This window comes from Saimiri boliviensis, chromosome 17 (assembly GCF_048565385.1).
Source record: "Saimiri boliviensis isolate mSaiBol1 chromosome 17, mSaiBol1.pri, whole genome shotgun sequence".
Classification (NCBI taxonomy): domain Eukaryota; kingdom Metazoa; phylum Chordata; class Mammalia; order Primates; family Cebidae; genus Saimiri; species Saimiri boliviensis.
This window is the reverse complement of record NC_133465.1, coordinates 56,006,002-56,027,806: the sequence shown is the minus strand read 5'-3', so window position 1 is coordinate 56,027,806 and position 21,805 is coordinate 56,006,002. Positions and strand designations below refer to the sequence as shown.

Sequence of the window (21,805 nt, the reverse complement as noted above, 5' to 3'; positions counted from 1 at the left end):
ATTTTACTGAAGACTTTTCTTTCAGAAATAATATACTAACATCAGCAAAGTTAACTAGTCAATAGGACATGAAAATAAACATTGTAGGTATAAACACAATTACCATAAAATGATATTCTACCCAAACTAATATTGAAAGATATTACTGTGAAATGAAATTGGTAGACCAAAGCAGGCCTGATCATCTACTCATACAAGTTTGGGGAAACTCAAAGCTCAGGCTGTGCCTGGTGGCTGTAAGAAGAAATCAGGGCACAGTGTGAACGAGTATAAGCCCGCTACACAGTAAATGAGTCAATTAAGTCAGGATTTTTTCTTTATTATTATTATTCCCTTCCTATCCATGGAATATATTTAGAGGCCAATACATATTTTTGAAAGTTGCTTTTTAATACATCGTATCAAGGGGAAAAAAGTCTAAATATTACCTTCTGTAGAAGCTGCATCAATCATTACTCTTTGCATCAGTACTGGTTCCAATCCAAAGTCGAAAACTATGGTTTGGCGAAAAGTTCCAAATATTTCTGTGTTAAATGCTATCCCGACTTTATATACATAATGATCTAATCCATTTTGGGCCATCTTTCCTCCTATCCATTCTTGACAGTTTTCTGGGACTTCTTGTGATACCTGGGTAGTGCTATCTCCGGCAGATATTGCAATGATACTAAAATGAGGACGATGAGCATCATAAAGCAATGCTACACGATACAGCATTCTTGCAGGCTACAAAGAAGTTAAAATAATTCATTGAGTACAAGGGGGTAAAAAAATCCAATTGTAATTGGGCTCTTCAATGAAAATATTTCCATAAGGGACTTTTACTTCCCCAAGTTTCCAGCATACTATGTTTTAAAACACAAATTGTGCTTAAAAGCCATTTAAGAAAAAAATCTGAATTTTTTAAAAAATCAGTTGTTAAAATTATATATTTATGCTACATTGACAGCCTCCCTTCTCTTCCTGCAATCTGTTCATTTTTCATTGTGGCAAAAGTTTTCACCCTCTATAACCATCAACCTCCAACTTTCCATACTCTTCTACGGAAGTGTCATGTAGCCTCAAGTAGGAAGCCTTCAAAAGAGGGCAGTTACCTTGGAAAGCAGTGGACTGGGTTCAAGGCTGAAGCTAACTGTTCTTAGAATTTTCATCTCCAGATACAGAAAGTACAGTGGAAGAAATGCCACAAAAAAAAAAGACAAAAACTTTTCCGCTAAGCCCATGCATAGAAACTTTTTACTGTGCTTCATTCTTAAACTTTGACTAATACAAAATTAAGATGGGAAGCAATGCAGAAAATCCCCAATATTAAAAATCCATTGTCACAGAATTTGTGACTTCATCAAATCAAATATAAAAACAAGTTGTTATGGTTTAAAAATCTTAGAACTGTCAGATTAAACAATTTTTAAGTAATTATAAGCCATGAACCCCATCCTATGTCCCAAGTTTTGACTATAATATGGTTTTTTTTGTTTTTGTTTTTGTTTTTTTGAGAAGGAGTTTCGCTGTTGTTACCCAGGCTGGAGTGCAATGGTGTGATTTCAGCTCACCGCAACCTCCGCCTCCTGGGTTCAGGCAATGCTCCTGCCTCAGCCTCCTGAGTAGCTGGGATTACAGGCACGCGCCACCATGCCCAGCTAATTTTTTTTTTTTTGTATTTTTAGTAGAGACGGGGTTTCACCACGTTGACCAGGATGGTCTCGATTTGTTGACCTCATGATCCACCCGCCTCGGCCTCCCAAAGTGCTGGGATTACAGGCGTGAGCCACCACGCCCGGCCGTTTTGACTATAATATGTAAAACACCTCTTTACCAAATAAATACGAAAGTACCCTAAATATCTACAAAGATCTCATCTAAAAGTATTTTTAAAATTCTACTTTTAATGATCAAAATACAGAAATACACTTCAGTACAATATAGTATAATGTACTTAGATTAAAATATTTTCAATATTCTTTTAACACAGAGATTCAAAGGTCAAAAAAAACTTTAAGAAAATTAAACAAAATTTATATGCTTTAACTAGCACAAAATTCATACCTTACAGGTGAGAGCAAAGGTCCATGTCTGGTGGGACTTTTTGGTGCTGACAGTAACTGACAGGTCAGGATTGTGCTCTACCTTTACTCCTTCTATACATTCACTAAGCTGAAAATAGACAGCAATTTATGTTATATTTTTATTGCTACGGGTACAAACAAAAATCCTTTAGCATGGAAAATAAATGTCAACAGTAAAGATGATGATGGAACTGTATACAGAACAAAGTATTTTATACCTTCATTTTCAGTAACTTTGATAAGAACAAAATATAGTAAAGCTAAAATAAGGGAGGGAAGAAAATCCACCACCACCACAGATCAGCACTCAAAAACTGCCTGAATGAAGATAATTAATACAGTACAGGCAAACCTCCAAACAAATGACTTAGTTCTGCTTTTTAACAAATGGGTCTACTATGGCTATTAAAAACATCATTCTATCAGAATCAAATTCTTTGCAAAGAAGATAAGGAAATAAACCAAAATAGACATAATAAAGTCAAGACTCAAACAAGTTCATTGTTTAAGACAAACAAAAAATAATGTAGCTTATTTTCCTCACCACTTTCTCAGGAGACAATGAATTCATCCACTTTTCTATCAAGGTTTCCATGTAACTGCCTGAGAGCTGTTTATTCTCATTTTGCTGTTTCAATTTTATCAGCCGTGAAGCATATCTTTTCTGCCATTCTGCTAGTTCTTCCTGGGAATGTGCTGAAGTACACTGGGCACCATACCTACAGATTCCTTGCTCTAAAAATCTAAGTAGAATAGGAAAGACTGTTTTATCACATACTTTGTTGAACCATTTAAAAATAAACTCCCAGCATTTGCCCTCTGACTTCTTCATTAAGAAAAACAGAACTTCATGTGCTGAAAGGTCATTATTTATCATACTATCTTATACAAATGAGGGAGAAGACGTTTAGAGAACATTTACAACAGTTAATCAAAACATCAACTCCCCATATTCACTGACTTTCTTTGGAATTAGGGGATCCTAAGGCATAGGTTTTCATGTCTGCCCTCCAAAACAGACACTGAAAAGTAGCTTCCTTGGTCATATAAGGACTCTATTAGACAATTCCTCTTAGAATTTTTTTTTTTTTTTTTTTGGAGACGGAGTCTCACTCTGTTGCCAATGCTAGAGTGCAGTGGCGCAATATCGGCTCACTGCAACCTCCGCCTCTTGGGTTCAAGCAATTCTCCTGCCTCAGCCTCCCTAACAGTTGAGATTACAGGCACCCACCACTAAGCCCAGCTAATTTTATATTTTTCGTAGTGAAGGGGTTTCACTATGTTGGCCAGGCTGGTGTTGAACTCCTGACTTCCTGATCCACCAGCCTCAGCCTCCCAAAGTGCTGGGATTACAGGCGTGAACCACCATGCCCAGCCAGAGTAGAATTTTTTTAAAGCAACACTGACATCAAGTGGATTTGCTGCTCACACACAGGTATACCTTACTTCCCAAAATGATAAGTACCTAAGGAAAATTTTCTACATATGGGAATTTCATTCTGAAAAAAAGTTAACAAATGATTAATTACCATTTTAAGGCTTTAATTTTTCACCTTTAAACATAGTGATTTTACTCTTTTCTACATTACTATTACCTATATTTCACTGAAAATATATTAACTTGAAGTTTTAAATAAATTTAGAATAAAAGTTTTATGTTAGAGTCACAAATTTATTCAACAGTCATGTTAAATTCAAGGGAATAAATTATAAATGTTCATTTTAAAGGACACAGAGACAATATTTCTCAATGTTTATAACTGAGAAAATTCAACTGATAATTCAGTGATCAAAAACAGAAATATAAAATACTTTTTTTTTTTTTTTTTTGGGACGGAGTCTTGCTCTGTCACCAGGCTGGAGTACAGTGGCGCAATCTCAGCTCACTACAATCTCTACCTCCTGGGTTCAAGCAATTCTTCTGCCTTAGCCTCCCGAGTAGCTGGGACCACAGGTGTGTGCCACCAAGCCCGGCTAAATTTTTTGTATTTGTAGTAGAGAGGGGGTTTCACCATGTTGGCCAGGATGGTCTCAATCTCTTGACCTCGTGATCCGCCTGCCTCGGCCTCCCAAAGTGCTGGGATTACAGGTGTGAGCCACCGGGCCCAGCCTTGATTTTTGTGTGTGAGACAGAGTCTTGCTCTGTCGCGCAGCCTGGAGTGCCATGGCACAATTTTGGCTCACTGCAACCTCCACCTCCCGGGTTCTAGTGATTCTCCTGCCTCAGCCTTCATAGTAGCTGGGATTACAGGTGCCCGCCACAATACCCAGCTAGTTTTTGTATTTTTAGCAGAGATGGGGTTTCACCATGTTGGCCAGGCTGGTCTCGAACTCCTGACCTCAAGTGATCCACCCACCTCAGCCTCCCAAAGTGCTGTGATTACAAGTCTGAGTCACCACACCCAGCCCTGATCATTAATTTTAAAAAAAGTTTTAAATACCCTGCAAAATTATAAGCAAAGCCAGTTTTTAAATAAAAATAACTAAAAAACTGATAAAAAAGATCTTCTGAGAAAAAATAAAAAACTAGAAATATAACTAAATATAAATATAATAAAAACTATGAATAGCAAAAAGAGAAATTATATTACAGACCATTTTTCAATTGAAAAAACATGGATAGTAAGAAATAAAAAAAAATGAGTATATTTAAAACTTTTCCTGATAGTACAAAGTACTTGAACTTAAAATTATACTATTTATTAAATTCCCTTACACTTCAGAAGACACATTTAAAATCATCTATTTATGTTTCTTTTCAATATGTCTTAATGGGGCAAATCTTTGTCTTTCTGTTGCTTGGCTTTAAATTATTTCCCTAAAAAGTTAAAGTGTTATATTCTTAATCTGTACTTCAAATCTTCTCATATTTCCTTTTTGTAGGATTGTGTTCTATCTCTTTTACAACATAACACCACTAGAAATTTCAATACCTACACATTAGTTTCCTGACTATTCAATAATCAAAACCATATAGCAAATTTCCTTCACTATCAAAAGCAATCTAAAGAGGTGGTGAGAATTTATATCTAGAAATCCCACCAGTTATAAGTTTTTACAAAAAGAACCAAAGAATTCACCATTTTAAATGTAACTTTAATCATTCTTTCCACATTATTATTAAATTGTAAAAGGTTAGCCCTTCAATATGAATTATTCATAAATTCTACGTAAGAATTACATGAATATTTTTCAGAAAGATTAAAGTAATTTAACATTTCTTTATCTATTTTATGCTCTACTTTTTATATAAAGTACTGTCAACTTCAATCACCATACAATCTAAGTAAATTTCACATTAACAAATGACCATGGATAGGTGTGGTGGCTCACATCTGTATTCCCAGCATATTGGGAGGCCAAGGCAGGAGGTTCACTTGAGCTACGGAGTTCTAAACCAGCCTGAGCAACAAAGTGAAACCCCAACTCTACAAAAAAATACAAAAATCAGCCAGGCTTGGTGGTGCATGCCTGTAGTCCCAGCTACTCGGGAGGCGGAGGTTGCAGTGAGCTGTGATCAAGCCACTGCACTCCCATCTGGGCAACGAAGACTCTATCTCAAAAAAAAAAAAGAAGAAGAAGAAAGAAAAACAAAAGTAGGGAAATTAAGTACAGCCATAATAATACAACTGGTATTATAAAAGACTACTGAGGCTGGACAAAGTGGCTCACGCCTGTAACCCCAGCACTTTGGGAGGTCAAAGCAGGCGGATCACGAGGTCAGGAGTTTGAGACCAGCCTGGCCAACATGGTGAAAGCCCATCTCTACTAAAAATACAAAAAGTTAGCCAGGCACTATAGCACGTGCTTGTAGTCCCAGCTACTCAGGAGGCAAGGCTGTAGTGAGCCAAGATCGTGCCATTGCACTCCAGCAACAGGGTGAGACTCTGTCTCAAAATAAATAAGTAAAAAATAAAAGACTACTGAACAGTCTTAACAACCTGCATTTAGATCACTGTTGTTTAGAATTAAAGATGACACATCAATATGGTTTTGACTTTTATCATTTAATGATAATGACCTTTATGGCTTCTGTTTCAAATTGAAAATAAACCATTTTACCCTATTAGATAAGGAAAAGTATCTGTCCTTTCAACAAGACAAGTCATTGTTTAAAAAAAAAAATTCACATTACCTTTTACACAAAGTATATTCCTCGCTGCTCGTGATTCCCCTAGGTGGTGGGCGGAAATGCCAACCATTACAAGACCCTAAGGAGTAATTAGGATATAGTATTATCATTTGAGGCTAGCCAGTAATTCTGATATTCTAACATGTAAAAAAAATACTACAATCCTTCCACATACATCATCCCATATGACGTAAAAAAGAACATAACATAGTTGTCCCTACCAACGAAGTAATCTACCAATCAACTACATAAAACCTATGTAGAAATCACTCAAGAGGCAGTTTCAGCCAGGTACGGTGGCTCATGCCTGTAATCCCAGCACTTTGGGAGACCGAGGGGACAGACTGCCTGAGGTCAGGAGATCAAGACCATCCTGGCCAACATGGTGAAACCCCATCTCAACCAAAAAAAAAAAAAAAAAAAAAAAAGAAGTTAGTTAAATCAAGCTGGTGACTCTGACTCTGTCCTAGCACCTGGTGGACAGGTTTCCAGTGCCATATCTTCCCTAACAACTCAAGGCAGGTGGGTTGGCATATTTGTCATTTCTTAGGCACAAGAAGTTTGTCTATCAGGAATTCCTTCAGGAATGGAAAAAAAATCACTGTATCCTGGAAGGAAAGCTTACATAACAAATTCCAATACTGCATAGTGAGAAGAAGTTCCACATTATCACGTTATCATCCACGTTCCTTAGAAATTGTCTGACACATGTCACTGCAGAATGTAATCCTTTTTTATAATTGAAATAAAGTTCAAAAAGTTGAGCTAAAAACACAGCATTTACTTACTTCTGAATACAGTGAGCTTTGATTTGTTTAGATAAGAGTTTCTAAATAAGCCAGGGAAAAAAAGGATTATGAGAAAAAAAAGGCTAGAGCTTTCTAGAGGTTGAGCAGCAGTAAGTTTCAAGGAACTTCCAGCCATTTTCTATTTCCTCACAAGTCACTACGCCCCCCAGAAAAGGAAAAGAAAGATACTCAACCAGGTTGAGTTTAAAGCTGTGCTTCATCTCTTCCTAGCTGTGTGTCTTTGGGGCAACTAATAAACCTTAATGTCAGTTTCATCACCTGTTAAAAAGCTGAAGAAGGATTCTAAGAAGTCAGTATATGTTTTGTGAAAGCTACTGCACATAGTACACAGCATTCAGCAGGCACTCAATGAATGTTCCTCTTTTCCCTTTCCTCTAATGAGAGGAGAGGAGCCCTTTCCTCTGGTGAGAGGATAGAAGATCACAGACTTTAATTAGGGCAGGAACAACTCAGCTTACAGATCAAAACTTCCAAAAAGTAATAACTATACTAGCGTAGGACAGAAAGAGAAAAGAAGTCTTCCCTCTACCGATTGTTAAGAATGATATTTAAATTTAGTCCTACATGGAGGCAAGAAAATGAAACAGATGACCTCTGAAGTTACCACCTACCTCCATTACTCCATTATTCTATGAAAAGGTGCCAGGGAGAAAACTGCTTTCATCTATACCTACTTCTTAAAATTAAAATTTTATATTCTCTCCTACATCTTCACTTATATGTACTGTAACTCAGTAAATTTTCTCCCAATAATAGACAAAACAGCAAAGCCCATATTCATAGCTACCAGAAACTACACAGAGTTTGGCACTTACCCTCATCTAAGTCTTCCACGTGATATCCAGAGAGGGTGTTACTAGTTGCTGTCTGCAATTTTCCAAATGAAAGACATTTTTTAAAGAAGAAATAACCAGTTGATAACTAAATTTGAACATTTTCAACATTGAAACATAGGTGAAGTTGGAATACTAAGAAATTTTTAATAACATTAATATGTTCCAAATGATTTTTTGTCTTTTTCTATGTTAAACTATAATTCAACATGGAAAACATGTATTTGTGAGGCTCTCCTTAAGGAAACCGATAGAGACCTCCCAAACAGAAATTAGCTGGCAGCAGAAGAGAAGTCTAAGTCCTCAGTCCTGAACCTCATGGGGTAGCACCTTCCATCCATTCCTCTTCATAACACCCAGAAAATGTCTGATTACAGAGATTCCTTTTCCCTTTTTTTGTTTCTTTTTTTTTTTTTGAGATGGAGTTTTGCTCTTACCACACAGGCTGGAGTGAAGTGGCGCAATCTCAGCTCACTGCAACCTCTGCCCACCCGGTTCAAGAGATTCTCCTGCCTCAGCCTCCTGAGTAGCTGGGATTACAGGCACCCACCAACATGTGTGGCTAATTTTTGCATTTTTAATAGAGACAGGGTTGCACCATGTGGTCTCGAACTCCTGACCTCAGGTGATATACTTGCCTCAGCCTCCCAAAGTGCTAGGATTACATGCATGAGCCACCGTGCTTGGCTAGAGGTTCCTTTTTCTGGCAGCTAATGGCATGCTACCACTTTGGGGCCTGGGAGCACTTCCTGCCAGGTCCCTCACTCAACTCTAAGATGAGCCCTTCTTCCACAGTAGAGTCCAAGGCTAAGGATCCATTCCCTCTAACATCCTCAGATAAATCCCCAGTCTGCGCTTTGGGCTGTAACTTTACCCTAAGCTCTATACCTCAAATTTCAACAAAATGATAACCACAGCACCCACAGCACTTTTTCTAAACTATTCTGTAGCACTTTACATGCTGGATGATTATCAGCTACATACAGATCTGCTGTCAGCAGTCTGTAACTGCCTTTCTGCAGTCCTGCACCTCTCAAAGTATCTGGTACATCATAATGGGTGCTCAGTAAATGCTGGATCAATGGGTGGGTGAGTGGGTGGATAAATGGATGGCTGGATGGATGGGTAGGTGCGTGGGTACGTGCGTGGGTGGGTGGATGGATGGAAGATTTACCTAAGCACTTTAAATACAATATACCCAAAGCAAAATTCATCAACTTTATCCCAAAGTTGATCCTTCTTCCTATCACAAGTTAATGGATTCTTCTTACCCAAAGAGAGCCACCAAGCTGAAATTTTTAAAGCCATCTAGAACTCCTCCTCCTTCTTCTATCCTGCTCTGAATATTCTCCAAATCTTTTTTTTTTTTTTTTTTTTTTTTTTGAGATGGAGTTTCGCTCTTGTTGCCCAGGCTGGAGTGCAATGACATGATCTCCACTCACCACAACCTCTGCCTCCCAGGTTCAAGTGATTCTCCTGTTTCAGCCTCTCGAGTAGCTGGTATTACAGGCATGTGCCACCACGCCCGGCTAATTTTGTACTTCTGGTAGAGACAGGGTTTCTCCATATTGTTTCTCCAGAATTGTAAATTTGGTCAGGCTGGTTTTGAACTCCCAATCTCAGGTGATCTGCCCGCCTTGGCCTCCCAAACTGCTGGGGTTACAGGCATGAGCCACCATACCCAGCCCAATTATTCTCCAGATCTTGGCTAAGCAGATCTAGAATGTCTCTTATCTCTGTCTCTCCTCCCACTACCACTGTCCTAGGTAAAGCCCTCATTACCACTTGTCTCATTTATCCCAAACCAACTGACAGCTTGTCAATCTTGCCCTGTATCAAGTCACCTCTGGGTCTTTACTTGGTAATATGGTTTGGCCGTGTCCCCACCCAAATCTCATCTTGAATTGTAGCTCCCGCAATTTCCTTCTGTTGTGAGAAGGACACAGTGGGAGATAAAACTGAATCGTGGGAGTGGTTCCCCCATATTGTTCTCATGGTAGTGAATAAGTCTCATAACATCTAACGGTTTTGTAAAGGGAAACCCCTTTCACTTGGCTCTCATTCTTCTCGTCTGCCGTCATGTGTGATGTGCCTTTCACCTTTCGCTATGATTGTGAGGCCTCCCCAGCCACATGGAACTGTGAGTCCATTACCTCTTTCTTTTATAAATTACTCAGTCTCAGGTGTGTCTTAATCAGCAGCGTGCAAACAGACTAATACACTTAGCTAGCCCTATCCTTTAAACTCAGTTCTCATACTTCTGCCCCCCTGATTTCCCTGCAGAGTTTTTCCCTCTCCCTGCCTGTATTTTGCGATAGTACTTACTGATCGCAGGCTGCCCTGTGTGCACATTAGCTATGTGCATCTCTGACTGACCTGCTAGATTGCTTTTCACGGACATCTCTGCTTTCCAGAGCCTTGAACAGCACAGGTGCTCAGTAAATATTAAACTGGATCAGAAGAAGGAAACAGTATCCCAAGATGAAATTTGGAATATCTTGTACCATAGAAAGAATGTCATGAATGCTAACTGGGTATAAATGAAACAATACTATCACTATAATTTATATGTGGTTGATTAAATTGTACTTTTTAGGTTGGGCTTGAACTAAACACTGTAATACTGTTTCCACAGGAAAATACCTTCTGATTATCAGTCAAGTGCTTACTAAGGAGTTTTTAAAGGCAACCCATTATTTTTTGTAAAATGAAGGGCTGCATAAAAGAATACACAGACTAACAAATCAGGAGGAATTATTCATATTATAAGCACTCTATGCTGCTGAAAAAAAAAAGAAGCCATTAAAAGATCTCTTTAAATTCTCCAAGCAAGGTCTAGTATGCCATTGTCATCAACTAGCCCTTAAAAATGATTTTATTTACATAACATATATAAATAGTTAAGCTAAAAATTCACTGCAAGCATGAAAATGTTAAAGTATCTCCTTTTTAAAACCTATCAAAATAAATTTACCAAATGTGCAAGAAAAATCGTGGGAATAAAGATGTTTAGTAAACATTATTAAAATGTTATGGCCACAAAGTTCAGTCTAGAACACTTACAGCTGTTGGAGAAAACCCCCCGCGGGGCACTTCAGCAGTCCGCGCCCGCGAGGATCAGCAAGGACCCGCGCGGCCTGTGCTGACATTGCAGCTCTCAGTCTTGGGGGGTGGGGAGCAGCACGTGCTCAGCGGAGAGCTGGGAAAGGAAGGCACCCAGCCTGCCTAAGTATTTAGCCATCCTGGCTTTTAGGTTCCAAAGTGTTGTGTTTGTTTTTTAAACACTCTTCATGTGCTCCCGCTCCAAAACTAAAAGGCTACAGTTTATCATCGTCAGTCTTTACTGACACCTTCAGGAAAGACAGCCAAAGATTACACTGCTAGAATTGTAAATTCAGCATCTAATCTATTAATCAGATATGTTCAATTTTACTAAAGAATATTCACTAAAGAATACTTATTTTTGTTTTTATAAATCAGCCATTAGTTCCAGGTCTTTAGTCTCATCCATTAGCATTTACAAGTTAAATACCAGCTAAGCCCAATCTTTAAATAACAAATTGTTCCTATTTTTAAATGTGTCATGTGCAATAATAAATAAGGGTAGTATTATTTGCTAGCTTTTCCTAAATGGTTATCTTTTAATAATATCAGTTCACTAACCAAAAAGACTACTACTCTAGTTAGATAGAGAAAAAAATTACAAAAACTTAAGTCACTTCTTCCAAAAGTATAGTCACAAAAAAAAGAGTCAAGTGATATTTGTGGCCTTATATGCAACAGGATGTAGATCTGTAATGGAAAAGGAAATCCACAGGAGGTCAAGGTTGACACCAGGGTCTCTGCAATCCCCTCTGTCTGTCTGAAAGGCCCTCCACCTCACGCTCCATGAGGCAAGCACTTGCTCGACTCTCAGCTCTTCACTGTCTCAGTCCCTGGCCACCGAATCCAGTGATTTTTCCAGCAGAAGAGTTATTCTTTTCCCTCATATCACCTACCTCTCTGTGAATTATACGTACAGTTGTTTAATTCATTTATTTGTTGTCTATCTCCTTCCTAAGACTTTAACCTCCAAGAGGACAAGAACCATGTTCAGTGCTGTACCCCAGCAATGAGCATAGTACCTAGCACATAGGAAGTGCTCAATTCTTGAGCAAGTAAGCCAATTAATCACTTTATGTGGGCTTCCACTTACGACAAAAGCTGATGAAATGGCTATTTTTTAAATAGGACATCTAAAAATAAAAATACTTGTATATGCCTATATGAAGAAAAGAAACTTGAGACTTACAAAGCTAGGGGCCTTTTACATGCCACTGTTGTCCCTGGCCTTCCATGTGTCCTCCCAGTCCTTCACTGGAACACTTTTTTGTTCACTATTTACCCTGATACACATTATTTCCATCTCCTAAACAATTCCTTAAAGACAGTCCTTAAGGCACAGACTTCTGTCAGTTGCTTTAAAAAATACAAAAGGAAGGCCTGGCATGGTGGCTCATGCCTGTAATTGCAGCGCTTTGACTGGCAGAGGCAGACAGATCACTTGAGCCCAGGAGACCAGCCGGGGCAACATGGCAAAATTCCACCTCTACCAAAAATTAAAAATAAAAAAATTAGCCGGGTGGTGGAGTGCACCTGTAGTTCCAGCTACTCAGAGGCTGAGGTAGGAGGATCACCTGAGCTGAGGGAGGTCAAGGCTGCAGTGAGCCAGGATCATGCCACTGCACTCCAACCTAGGTAACAGAGTGAGACCCCAACTTAAATAAATATATAAATAATAAGTAAGGCTTGAGGGGTATCCCGTTTTTAATGATGGAATTTCATTTTCTAGTAACCAAAAGTAGCTAAAAATTAAAATTCCCTAATCATCTTCCGATTTGTTGTCCAGAGATAGCTAATAAGACACCAGGTCTGTCCACTAGGCAGAGAACAGAAGCCTGGCACACAGAGGAGCCGTGCGAAGAAGCAGTGTTCCAAGGACAAGACTTTGGGTTACAGGGGGTTACAAGAGAAGGCCCCACTATGCCACCTTCACAGCCTTGCCTTCTTGGCTGATGCCACGATGGTTTTCCAAATTTTAATACATAATGCTTACTAGCCAGATTGAGTCAAACTCTTCCAAATAGATCCACTGAAATGGTCTTACCTCTGTTTCTGACAGAAGTGTTTTTAGTCTTGTCAAATCCTTTGTTACCATCCCATTCTGAAAGGGTGAATAAGAAAGAGAAAAAACAATTTGCATATTAGTTCTTTACTATTGCAACTTAGCTCAATTCCTCTGTTGTTTCTGAAGCTGATTTTTTTAAGTTACCTCATCCCTCATCACTACTACCATTAACCATAATAACAAAGCAACACATCTATGAGGAAAGTTAAAAAGGTTAACAGGAAAAACTACACAGAGTGCCTCTCCTGGTAAGTAAAACCACTGTATTCACCTTACATTAATTAAAATTAAGTCAAGAAAATTTTAACAACAGTACCACTGTAAAGCAAGATAGCATCATGAAAAAGAAAATAACCTATAACTGTTTTTAACCTTTTCCCTAATAAGCTTAGATGTACAAAATGGTGAATTTGGCCATGATTCAGAAAGATTCATATAAGCTGTTCACACCACTTTAAAAATGTCTCTTGTTAATACAACTATTGAAGGAAAATATTTTTCTGAAATCTCAATTTCATTTGAGATTTAAAAGCAAATTACTTTTTACTAGTTTGAGATTTAAAAGCAAGTTACTTTTTACTAAAATAGGTAAAACTGTAATAAACTTATACAGAAAAGCCCTTTAATGATAAAAGTACCTTACTAACAAAGAGATACATTCCTTTATCATCTATTTAGAACTATATAGCTATATAATTTCTCTATGCTACTACATTTTAGCTTTTAAGTTCATTTCTGAATCTGGTGAAATCAAAAGATACTGCTCAACTTAAACATAATTAAACAATTCACTGCACAATAATTTCTTAGAAAATAACTATCCCAAGATAGGCCAATACATTACACTCAACAATATACCAAGTACTTTCCTAACTTCTTGGTTTTTTTTTTTTTTTGAGACCGAGTTTCGCTCTTGTTGCCCAGGCTGGAGTGAAATGGTGTGACCTCAGCTCACTGCAACTCTGCCTCCCAGGTTCAAGTGATTCTCCTGCCTCAGCCTCCTCAATAGTTGGGATTACAAGCATTTGCCACCATGCCTAGCTAATTTTGTATTTTTAGTAGAGACGCTGTTCTCCATGTTGGTCAGGCTGGTCTTGAACTTCCAACCTCCTGTGTTCTGCCCGCCTCAGCCTCCCAAAGTGCTGGGATTATAGACATGAGACACTGTGCCCAGCCTCCTACCTTCTTTTCAAACCAAATGTATTCATTTAACATTTGCAGTAAAAACACAAATCTGCTCCATAATTGTATCATCTATATCAATTCAGAAGAATAGGTAAAATATACGGAATTCACACAGCACAGCAAAGTTTTTTTTTTTAATTATGATTCTTGAAAATTATCAACATTGTTTTTCATTATGATTCTTGAAAATTATCAACAGATTTTATAAGTTACCGATTGGTTAAAAAAAAAAATTATATATCTTTTGTTCCACTTTCTATAGATTATCAATTCCAAAGTTTCGAAAAGTAGCCTTTCAACTATCTCAACAAAAAAAGCCAAAAAACTAAATATAGTGCTGAGCATGGTGGCACATGCCTGGCCTGTTGTCCTGGCTATTGAGGAGGTTTAAACTAAGTCACTTGAGCAGAAGAGTTCAAAGCTGTAGTGCACTATGATCACCCCATGACTAGCCAATGCACTCCAGCCTCAACAATACAGCAAGATCCCGTCACTTAAAAAAAATTAAATGCTGGCCAGGTGCAGTGGCTCACATCTGTAATCCCAGCAGTTTAGGAGGCTGAGGTGGGTGGATCACTTGAGGTCGGGAGTCTGAGACCAGCCTGACCAACACCGAGAAACTCCATCTCTACTACAAATACAAAATTAGCCGAGCATGGTGGTACATGCCTGTAATCCCAGCACTTCGGAAGGCCAAGAAGAGAAGATCACTTGAGCCCAGGAGTTCAAAACCAGCCTGGGCAACATGGTAAGACCTTGTTTCTAAAAAAAATCAAAAATTAGCAGGGATGGTGGTGCATATCTGTAGTCCCAGCTACTCAGGAGGCTGAGGCAAGAGGATTGCTGGAGCCCAGGAGGTTAAGGCTGCAGTGAGCCGTGATCACACCACTTCACTCAGCCTAGGCAACAGACCGAGACCTTGTCTCAAGATCCTCATGAATTTTGCCTTCTGATAGGAATAACTAAGAGGAAAAAAAATACATTTTTCCCCACAATATACCTAAGAAATCAAATAAAAATTTGTTTTCAGGCATTCAAAATTAGAGCTTATCATCATACCAGGGACTCTCCTGTCAGTGACTTGGCGAGAATGGTGGATACAGGTTGGAGCTTCCCTTTCAGCTGCATGCAGCAAAGCACTGCCCGGAAGGCATCATCTCCCTTAGCCAGTCCTTCTCCCAGCACTGCCATGAAAGAATAGCCATAATTAACCACATGGCATTTAATACACATTTTTCTTGATTATAATATTAACACACTATCACATGCATGGCATTTTATATCCTAAAAAAGTAACTTCAAACACTAGAGGGAAGCAGTGGTGTTTCTGTACTGTCTAAAACAGGCATATAAGGACAAGAAAAAACCTGTAGCCATGAACATACCGAACTTACAACCAGTTGAGATCAAAATCACAAGGAGAATCAATCCTAAAGCTCTTGAGGGGAAAATATTGTTCAAGCTGTGAATTCTGGGTGAATGAGGGTTTTTAAATTACAGACTTAGCTGAATAAAGTTCTCAAGTTGTTTACAGTAGCATAAAACCAGGTGCCATTAAAATGAGTAAGAATAGACACTGCAAATCTCAACCAGATATTCCTAAGCAATTAAGAATTAGTCTTTATCTAATCCAACAAGATTTACTAAGAATCCAACTGTCTAGTGGCCACAGAAAATACTACCCAAAGTGTTTGCAACAGTTTGCAGATTTAACCAATACAATCATGAGGATCATATTTCTAACGAAACAGAATATATTCAGTTTTATGCCATGTCATTTGAGATGATTTCTCATAGCAACTGCTAATGGTTCAACTGGTAGAGCAATCTGGATCCTTCTCTGCATTGCTAAGTCCAAGATTCTATTATTAGTTTGTACATACTTTAGCTTCCTCTGCAAGAAAATAATTTGCTGAAAGAAAATATTTTAAAAATTATTTTAATTATTTCCAAGGAAATATTTGAAATACAATATAACATACCATATATTTAAAGCCCACTAGATCTGTTAATAATATATTTTTGTTGTTATGAATATATCTTCTCATATTGATTTTTATTTCACAAACATTATAAAACTAGTAACATTCCACATAAAAGTTCATCACAATCTCACCACTCAGTTTTCATTTATTCATTTTCTCCAATTCTGATCAATATTCACATAATTTTTACATGACTGTAACTGATGCCAACTTAAGTTTGTATTGTTTTTTGCCCTCAGCATGTTCAGTATTTTCCACGTGATCAGAGTGCTTATATTTATCATTTTTTTGGCTATATAATGTTCTATCAAGTAGATACATCAATTTAACACTTCCTTTGCAAGATAATTCCAATTATGAACTATTAAAAATAATGCTGTAATAAAAACATTTTACATATATCCTTTATTGAATCAGATTACTAAACTGAAAGTTGCAGTCTTTCTGTATTTAACAGGGTTTTACTCAATTATTTTTGGTTTAGGCAAACCTGCTGTTTCAATTCATCCATATTACAGATCATGCATCTTCTCAAGTTACTAGATAGTTCCAATTAAGTGAAATACTCCAATAAGGTATCATTAAGAATGTCTGGAGTGTCTTGTAGAGTTCCAAGGTAAGTATTCATCTCGCTCAGATCTTACTATTCCTAAAACTATTCAAATCTGATGTTGGGCAAGTTACTTTATCTGACCCTCAGTGTGGCCATCTATAAAAAAGAAACATGTATAAATTTGCCGTTAAAGATTAAATGAGATAATACAAGTAAAATACTCTTGCCAGGCATGGTGGTTGACACCTGTAATCCCAGCATTTTGGGAAGCCGAGGCAGGCAGATCATCTGAGATCAGGAGTTCAGACCAACCTGGCCAACATGGTAAAACCCCATCTCTACTGAAAATACAAAAATTAGCGGGCATGCTGGCAGGCACGTGTCATCCCAGCTACTCAAGAGGCTGAGGCAGGAGAATCGCTTGAACCCAGGAGGCAGAGGTTGCAGTAAGCCGAGATCACACCATTGCACTCCAGCTTGGGCAGACAACAGTGAAACTCTGTCTCAAAAAAAAAAAAATTATTCTGAAGAAAAATGACACTCCTACTAAGGTATAGATTAGTTGGACTGCTAACCCTGTTTCCTCCCCTATAAAATGGAGGTGACAGTAGCAACTTCATAAGGTTGTGGTAAAGATTAATTATGCTAATTATAAAACTATCTAGCAGTCTCCTGTATAAGAGTTCCCTACATATTACCTTCCCCTTCTAAAAATTTTACAGCAGTACTGGGCACTGCTGAGGAAATATCCTAGTTCATTTTTAGTAACTAGGATATTAAGAAACTAGTTGTCAAGAGCTGAAAAATGTTTGGGGGAATGAAAAAGTCTAAGAATATTTCAACCTCATATGACGATGTCATACTTAAAGAGTATTAAATCACATCATATTTTAAAAACACATTTCACAGATCTTTGGTTTTGTACGAGGTATTCGCTGAATTTCATTTTGCCAAGTTTCTCCCATTACATTGCTATAAGAATATCTTAATATTTGTCACATTTATGTTCTCCTTTTTTCTGTCTCTTTTTCAGACAAGATGCAGTACTGATACACTTTCTTCCGGTTTTCCTTACATGCAGGTCGATTTATGTATGGGAGGATCCCATTGAAAAACTATGGCATACAAATGGTCAATAATTACAGATAAAAACCTCTCCTGCTACTGTATCATATAACAAAATTAAACTGTAATGCTGCCAATCTAGCTCCTTATTTTCTTTATTATCCTGAAAAGGCTTGGGAAAAATAAAATGTATGGCCTATTGTATTATTAAACTTGTCTTAGCTATAATAATTGACCTTGCCAGAAGAGATGCCATTAACAATCTAATCCTGAACAACTATAAAAAAGTTACAGCTCCTTCCCATCAACTATGTGGGAGATTCTACTGTGAGCACGTAACTGTTCTCACACTGAATTGTTCCTCTCCATTCACTAGGAGGTACAAAGCAGGACTTCTGTCAGCTTACTGTATATCTGCATCCAAGTCTCCACCCGCTTTCACTCATAACTTTTTGTGATATTTTCTAACACTTGAAATACCTCTTACTTAGAATGTTTTGGACTAGAAACTGAGTAATCTTAAAGGAGTAATATTCCATTCAACTGTTTCAGCAAAATCTGTCTTTGTTGGGGTTCAACAGCCTCTGGCTATCACAAGGCAAGGATTAACAATTAAGATGCAATTCCCTTGCTTGTAAACAATTACCTACAATAAGGAAAGTAATCTTAAAACAAGCTTATTGTAAATGCTCATTATTCTCTATTGTCTTCAGTAATATGGCCATACTAGGTTATTTCTTCTCTTTGTTGCCCAGGATGGAGTGCAATGGTTTAATCTCAGTTCACTGCAATCTCCGCCTCCTAGGTTCAAGCAATTCTCCTGCCTCAGCCTCTCGAGTAGCTGGGATTACAGGAATACGCCATCACGCCCAGCTAATTCTGTATTTTTAGTAGAGACAGGGTTTCTCCGTGTTGGTCAGGTTGGTCTCAAACTCCTGACCTCAGATGATCCACCTGCTTTGGCCTCCCAAAGTGCTGGGATTACAGGTAGTGTAAATCACCGTGTCCGGCCCTTTCTTTTTTTTTTTTTTTTTTTTTGAGATGGAGTCTCACTCTGTCACCCAGGCGGGAGTGCAGTGGCATGATTTCCGCTCACTACAACCACCTCCTCCCCGGTTCAAGCAATTCTCCCACTTCAGCCTCTCCAGTAGCTGGGATTACAGGCACGTGTCACCACACTACTGTTCTAGGTTACTTCTTTTACCAAATCCTTAGTTATTTCTGAAGTGTTTTACTAAAGAGCTTAGCCTAATCAAGGTATTTTTTCCAAAAACTTTCCTGAAAATTTTTTTCATTACTATATAAACTAAATCCTTTAGTCAGTAATTAAATAAAATGACTCATTGCTTAGATGTAATCATGCTCTCAGAACTAACACTTCAGGAACTGAATTTAAAATGAAAATAAAGGCCAAGCCTGTAATCCCAGCACTTTGGGAGGCTGAATCATGAAGATCACCTGAGGCCAGGAGTTTGAGACCAGCCTGATCAACATGGCAAAACCCTGTCTTACCACAAATACAAAAATTAGCCAGACATAGTGGCACATGCCCGTAACCCTAGCTTCTTGGAAGGCTGATTGCTTGTACCCAGGAGGCAGAGGGTGCAGTGAGCTGAGATCACCCCACTGCATTCCAGCCTGGGCGACAGAGCAAGACTCTGTCTCAAAAAAAAAAAAAAACAAAACAAGCAGCATGGATGAATCTCAAGAGGATCATGGTGAGTGAAAAAAGCCATTGAAAAGGTCATATGCTATTTGATTCCATTTCTATAACATTCTCAAAGTGGCAACATTAGAGAGATGAAGAACAGATTAGTGGTTGCCAAGGGTTAGGAATGGTAGTAGGGAAGGGTGGGTGAGTGTGACTGTAAAGGAGTAGTACACTTCCTGAGAAAGAAACAACAAAAACAGAAGGTTTTTTTAAAAAAAAAGTGTAAAGGGCAGGAGGCAGCAAAGGGAGATGTTCACGATGATGGAGAAGCTCTGGATCTTAATTGTGTTGGTGGTTAAATCAATCCACACATGATCAAATGGCATCGAATACACACACTCCTGTAGTAATGTCAATTTCCTGGTTTTGATTTGGAGCTAGAGTTACGTAAGATGTTCAGTGAAGGGTACATGGGACCCCTCTGTACTATTTTTACCACTTCCTATAAACCTATAATTATTTCAGAATAAAGAGTTTAAAATAAATAAAGTGCTCACATATATTATTTTTTTAAAAAAACAGTTAATGTAACTGGATCTAACAAACAATGAATTAAGACATGTTGTTGAGGCTGGGTGCAGTGGCTCACATCTGTAATCCCAACACTTTGGGAGGCTGAGGAGGAGGACTGCTTGAGCTCAGTAGTTCAAGACCAGCCTGGACAACATGGCAAGACACCATTTCTACAAAAAAATAAATAATACAAAAATTAGCTAGTTGTGGTGGCACATGCCTGTAGTCCCAGTTACTTGGGAAGCTGGGGTGGGAGGATCACCTGAGATCCAGAAGGTTGGCAAAGTTGAGGTTAGCTGTGATCACACCATTGTATTCCAGCCTGGGTGACAGTGAGACTCCATCCCAAAAGGAATGAAGGAGGGAAGGAAGGAAGGAAGGAAGGAGGGAAGGAGGGAAGGAGGGAAGGAGGGAAGGAGGAAGGGAAGGAGGGAAGGAGGGAGGGGGGGGAGGGAGAGAGGGGGGGAGAGAGAGAGAGAGAGAGGGAGGGAGAGAGGGAGGGAGGGAGGGAGAGATGTTGTTGAAATGCATCCCTATTTTAAAAGCCTGGGTAATTAAAAAAACACACACACACTGTATAGAAGAACTCAGGAGCTTAAATACTGAAATTCTTGTGTCCACCACACTAATATTATAATTATTTAAGTGATCCTGAGGCTTAATTTAATACGGCTCTTTTTGTGCCTGTTTTCCAAGTCTGTTACGCTAAAGGAGATGAAAACGTCTGCAAAACGCTGAAACATACACAAGTAGTAGTTGAGAATAAAGAGAAGCAGCATGCCCTTTCAGATCAGAAGGACTTCAGTTCAAAACGACAGTTCCACTCTGGACTGGCTCTGCACTCTTAAGCAAGTAACTTAATTTCACAAAGTCTGTTTGCTCATCTGTAAAACTGGAATGATAATACAATTTGACTAAATAACATATATCAGAGGGCCCAACTCTGAGATAATTCTAAATAAATAACATTATCCTATTCACTAAATATTTTTTCAAAAAAAAATGTTTAATTACCATGGAAACTATTTAATTAAAACTCTTCTGAGGGCCAGGTGCAAAGGCTCACACCTATATAATCACAGCACTTTGGGAGGATGAGGCAAAAGGGTCGCTTGAAGCCTGGATCACTCAAGAGCAGCCTGGGCAACAAAGCGAAACCCCATCTCTACAAAAAAAACACAAAACAAAAATGAATCAAGCACGCTGGCACACACTCCCTCGTCCTAGCTACTGGGGAGGCTAATGCGGGAGGATCACTTGAGCACAGATGCCAAGGCTGTAGTGAGCTATAATCTCACTGTACTCCAGCCCAGGTAACACCATGACATGGCATCTCCAAATAAACAAATAAATTCTTCTGAGAAGAAAGGTTGTTACAGATATCACTTCTTCCCCCAGAGAGAGTGTAGAAGTTTCAATTTGCCTTTTCTAACAGTCAGCGTCTTTAACAGGGGTTGCTGACTACTGAATCATTTACTTCACAGACCAAGTATCACAATAATAAACATCAATAGGTGACCCAAGCCCCTTCGTTTGTAACAATTATTTCTTACATTAACAAAACTCTCAAGGCCGGGCGCGGTGGCTCAAGCCTGTAATCTCAGCACTTTGGGAGGCCGAGGCCGGTGGATCACGAGGTCAAGAGATCGAGACCATCCTGGACAACATGGTGAAACCCCGTCTCTACTAAAAATACAAAAAATTAGCTGGGCATGGTGGCACGTGCCTGTAATCCCAGCTACTCAGGAGGCTGAGGCAGGAGAATTGCCTGAACCCAGGAGGCGGA

At 38.6% G+C, this 21,805-nt stretch overlaps 1 protein-coding gene across 3 annotated transcripts in view; it reads right to left on the bottom strand.

Moving 5' to 3' along the window:
• Positions 1-21,805, bottom strand: part of HELZ (helicase with zinc finger) — a 174,019-nt gene that overhangs the window by 118,195 nt on the left and 34,019 nt on the right. For all 3 annotated transcript variants that reach the window (XM_074388875.1, XM_010342501.3, XM_074388876.1), the window contains 7 exons: positions 15,252-15,376; positions 12,987-13,043; positions 7,823-7,874; positions 6,202-6,277; positions 2,611-2,809; positions 2,047-2,154; positions 429-726 (listed from right to left, as the gene is read on the bottom strand). In XM_074388875.1, the coding sequence (XP_074244976.1) occupies positions 429-726; positions 2,047-2,154; positions 2,611-2,809; positions 6,202-6,277; positions 7,823-7,874; positions 12,987-13,043; positions 15,252-15,376 (915 nt within the window). The remainder of the gene's footprint in view (positions 1-428; positions 727-2,046; positions 2,155-2,610; positions 2,810-6,201; positions 6,278-7,822; positions 7,875-12,986; positions 13,044-15,251; positions 15,377-21,805) is intronic.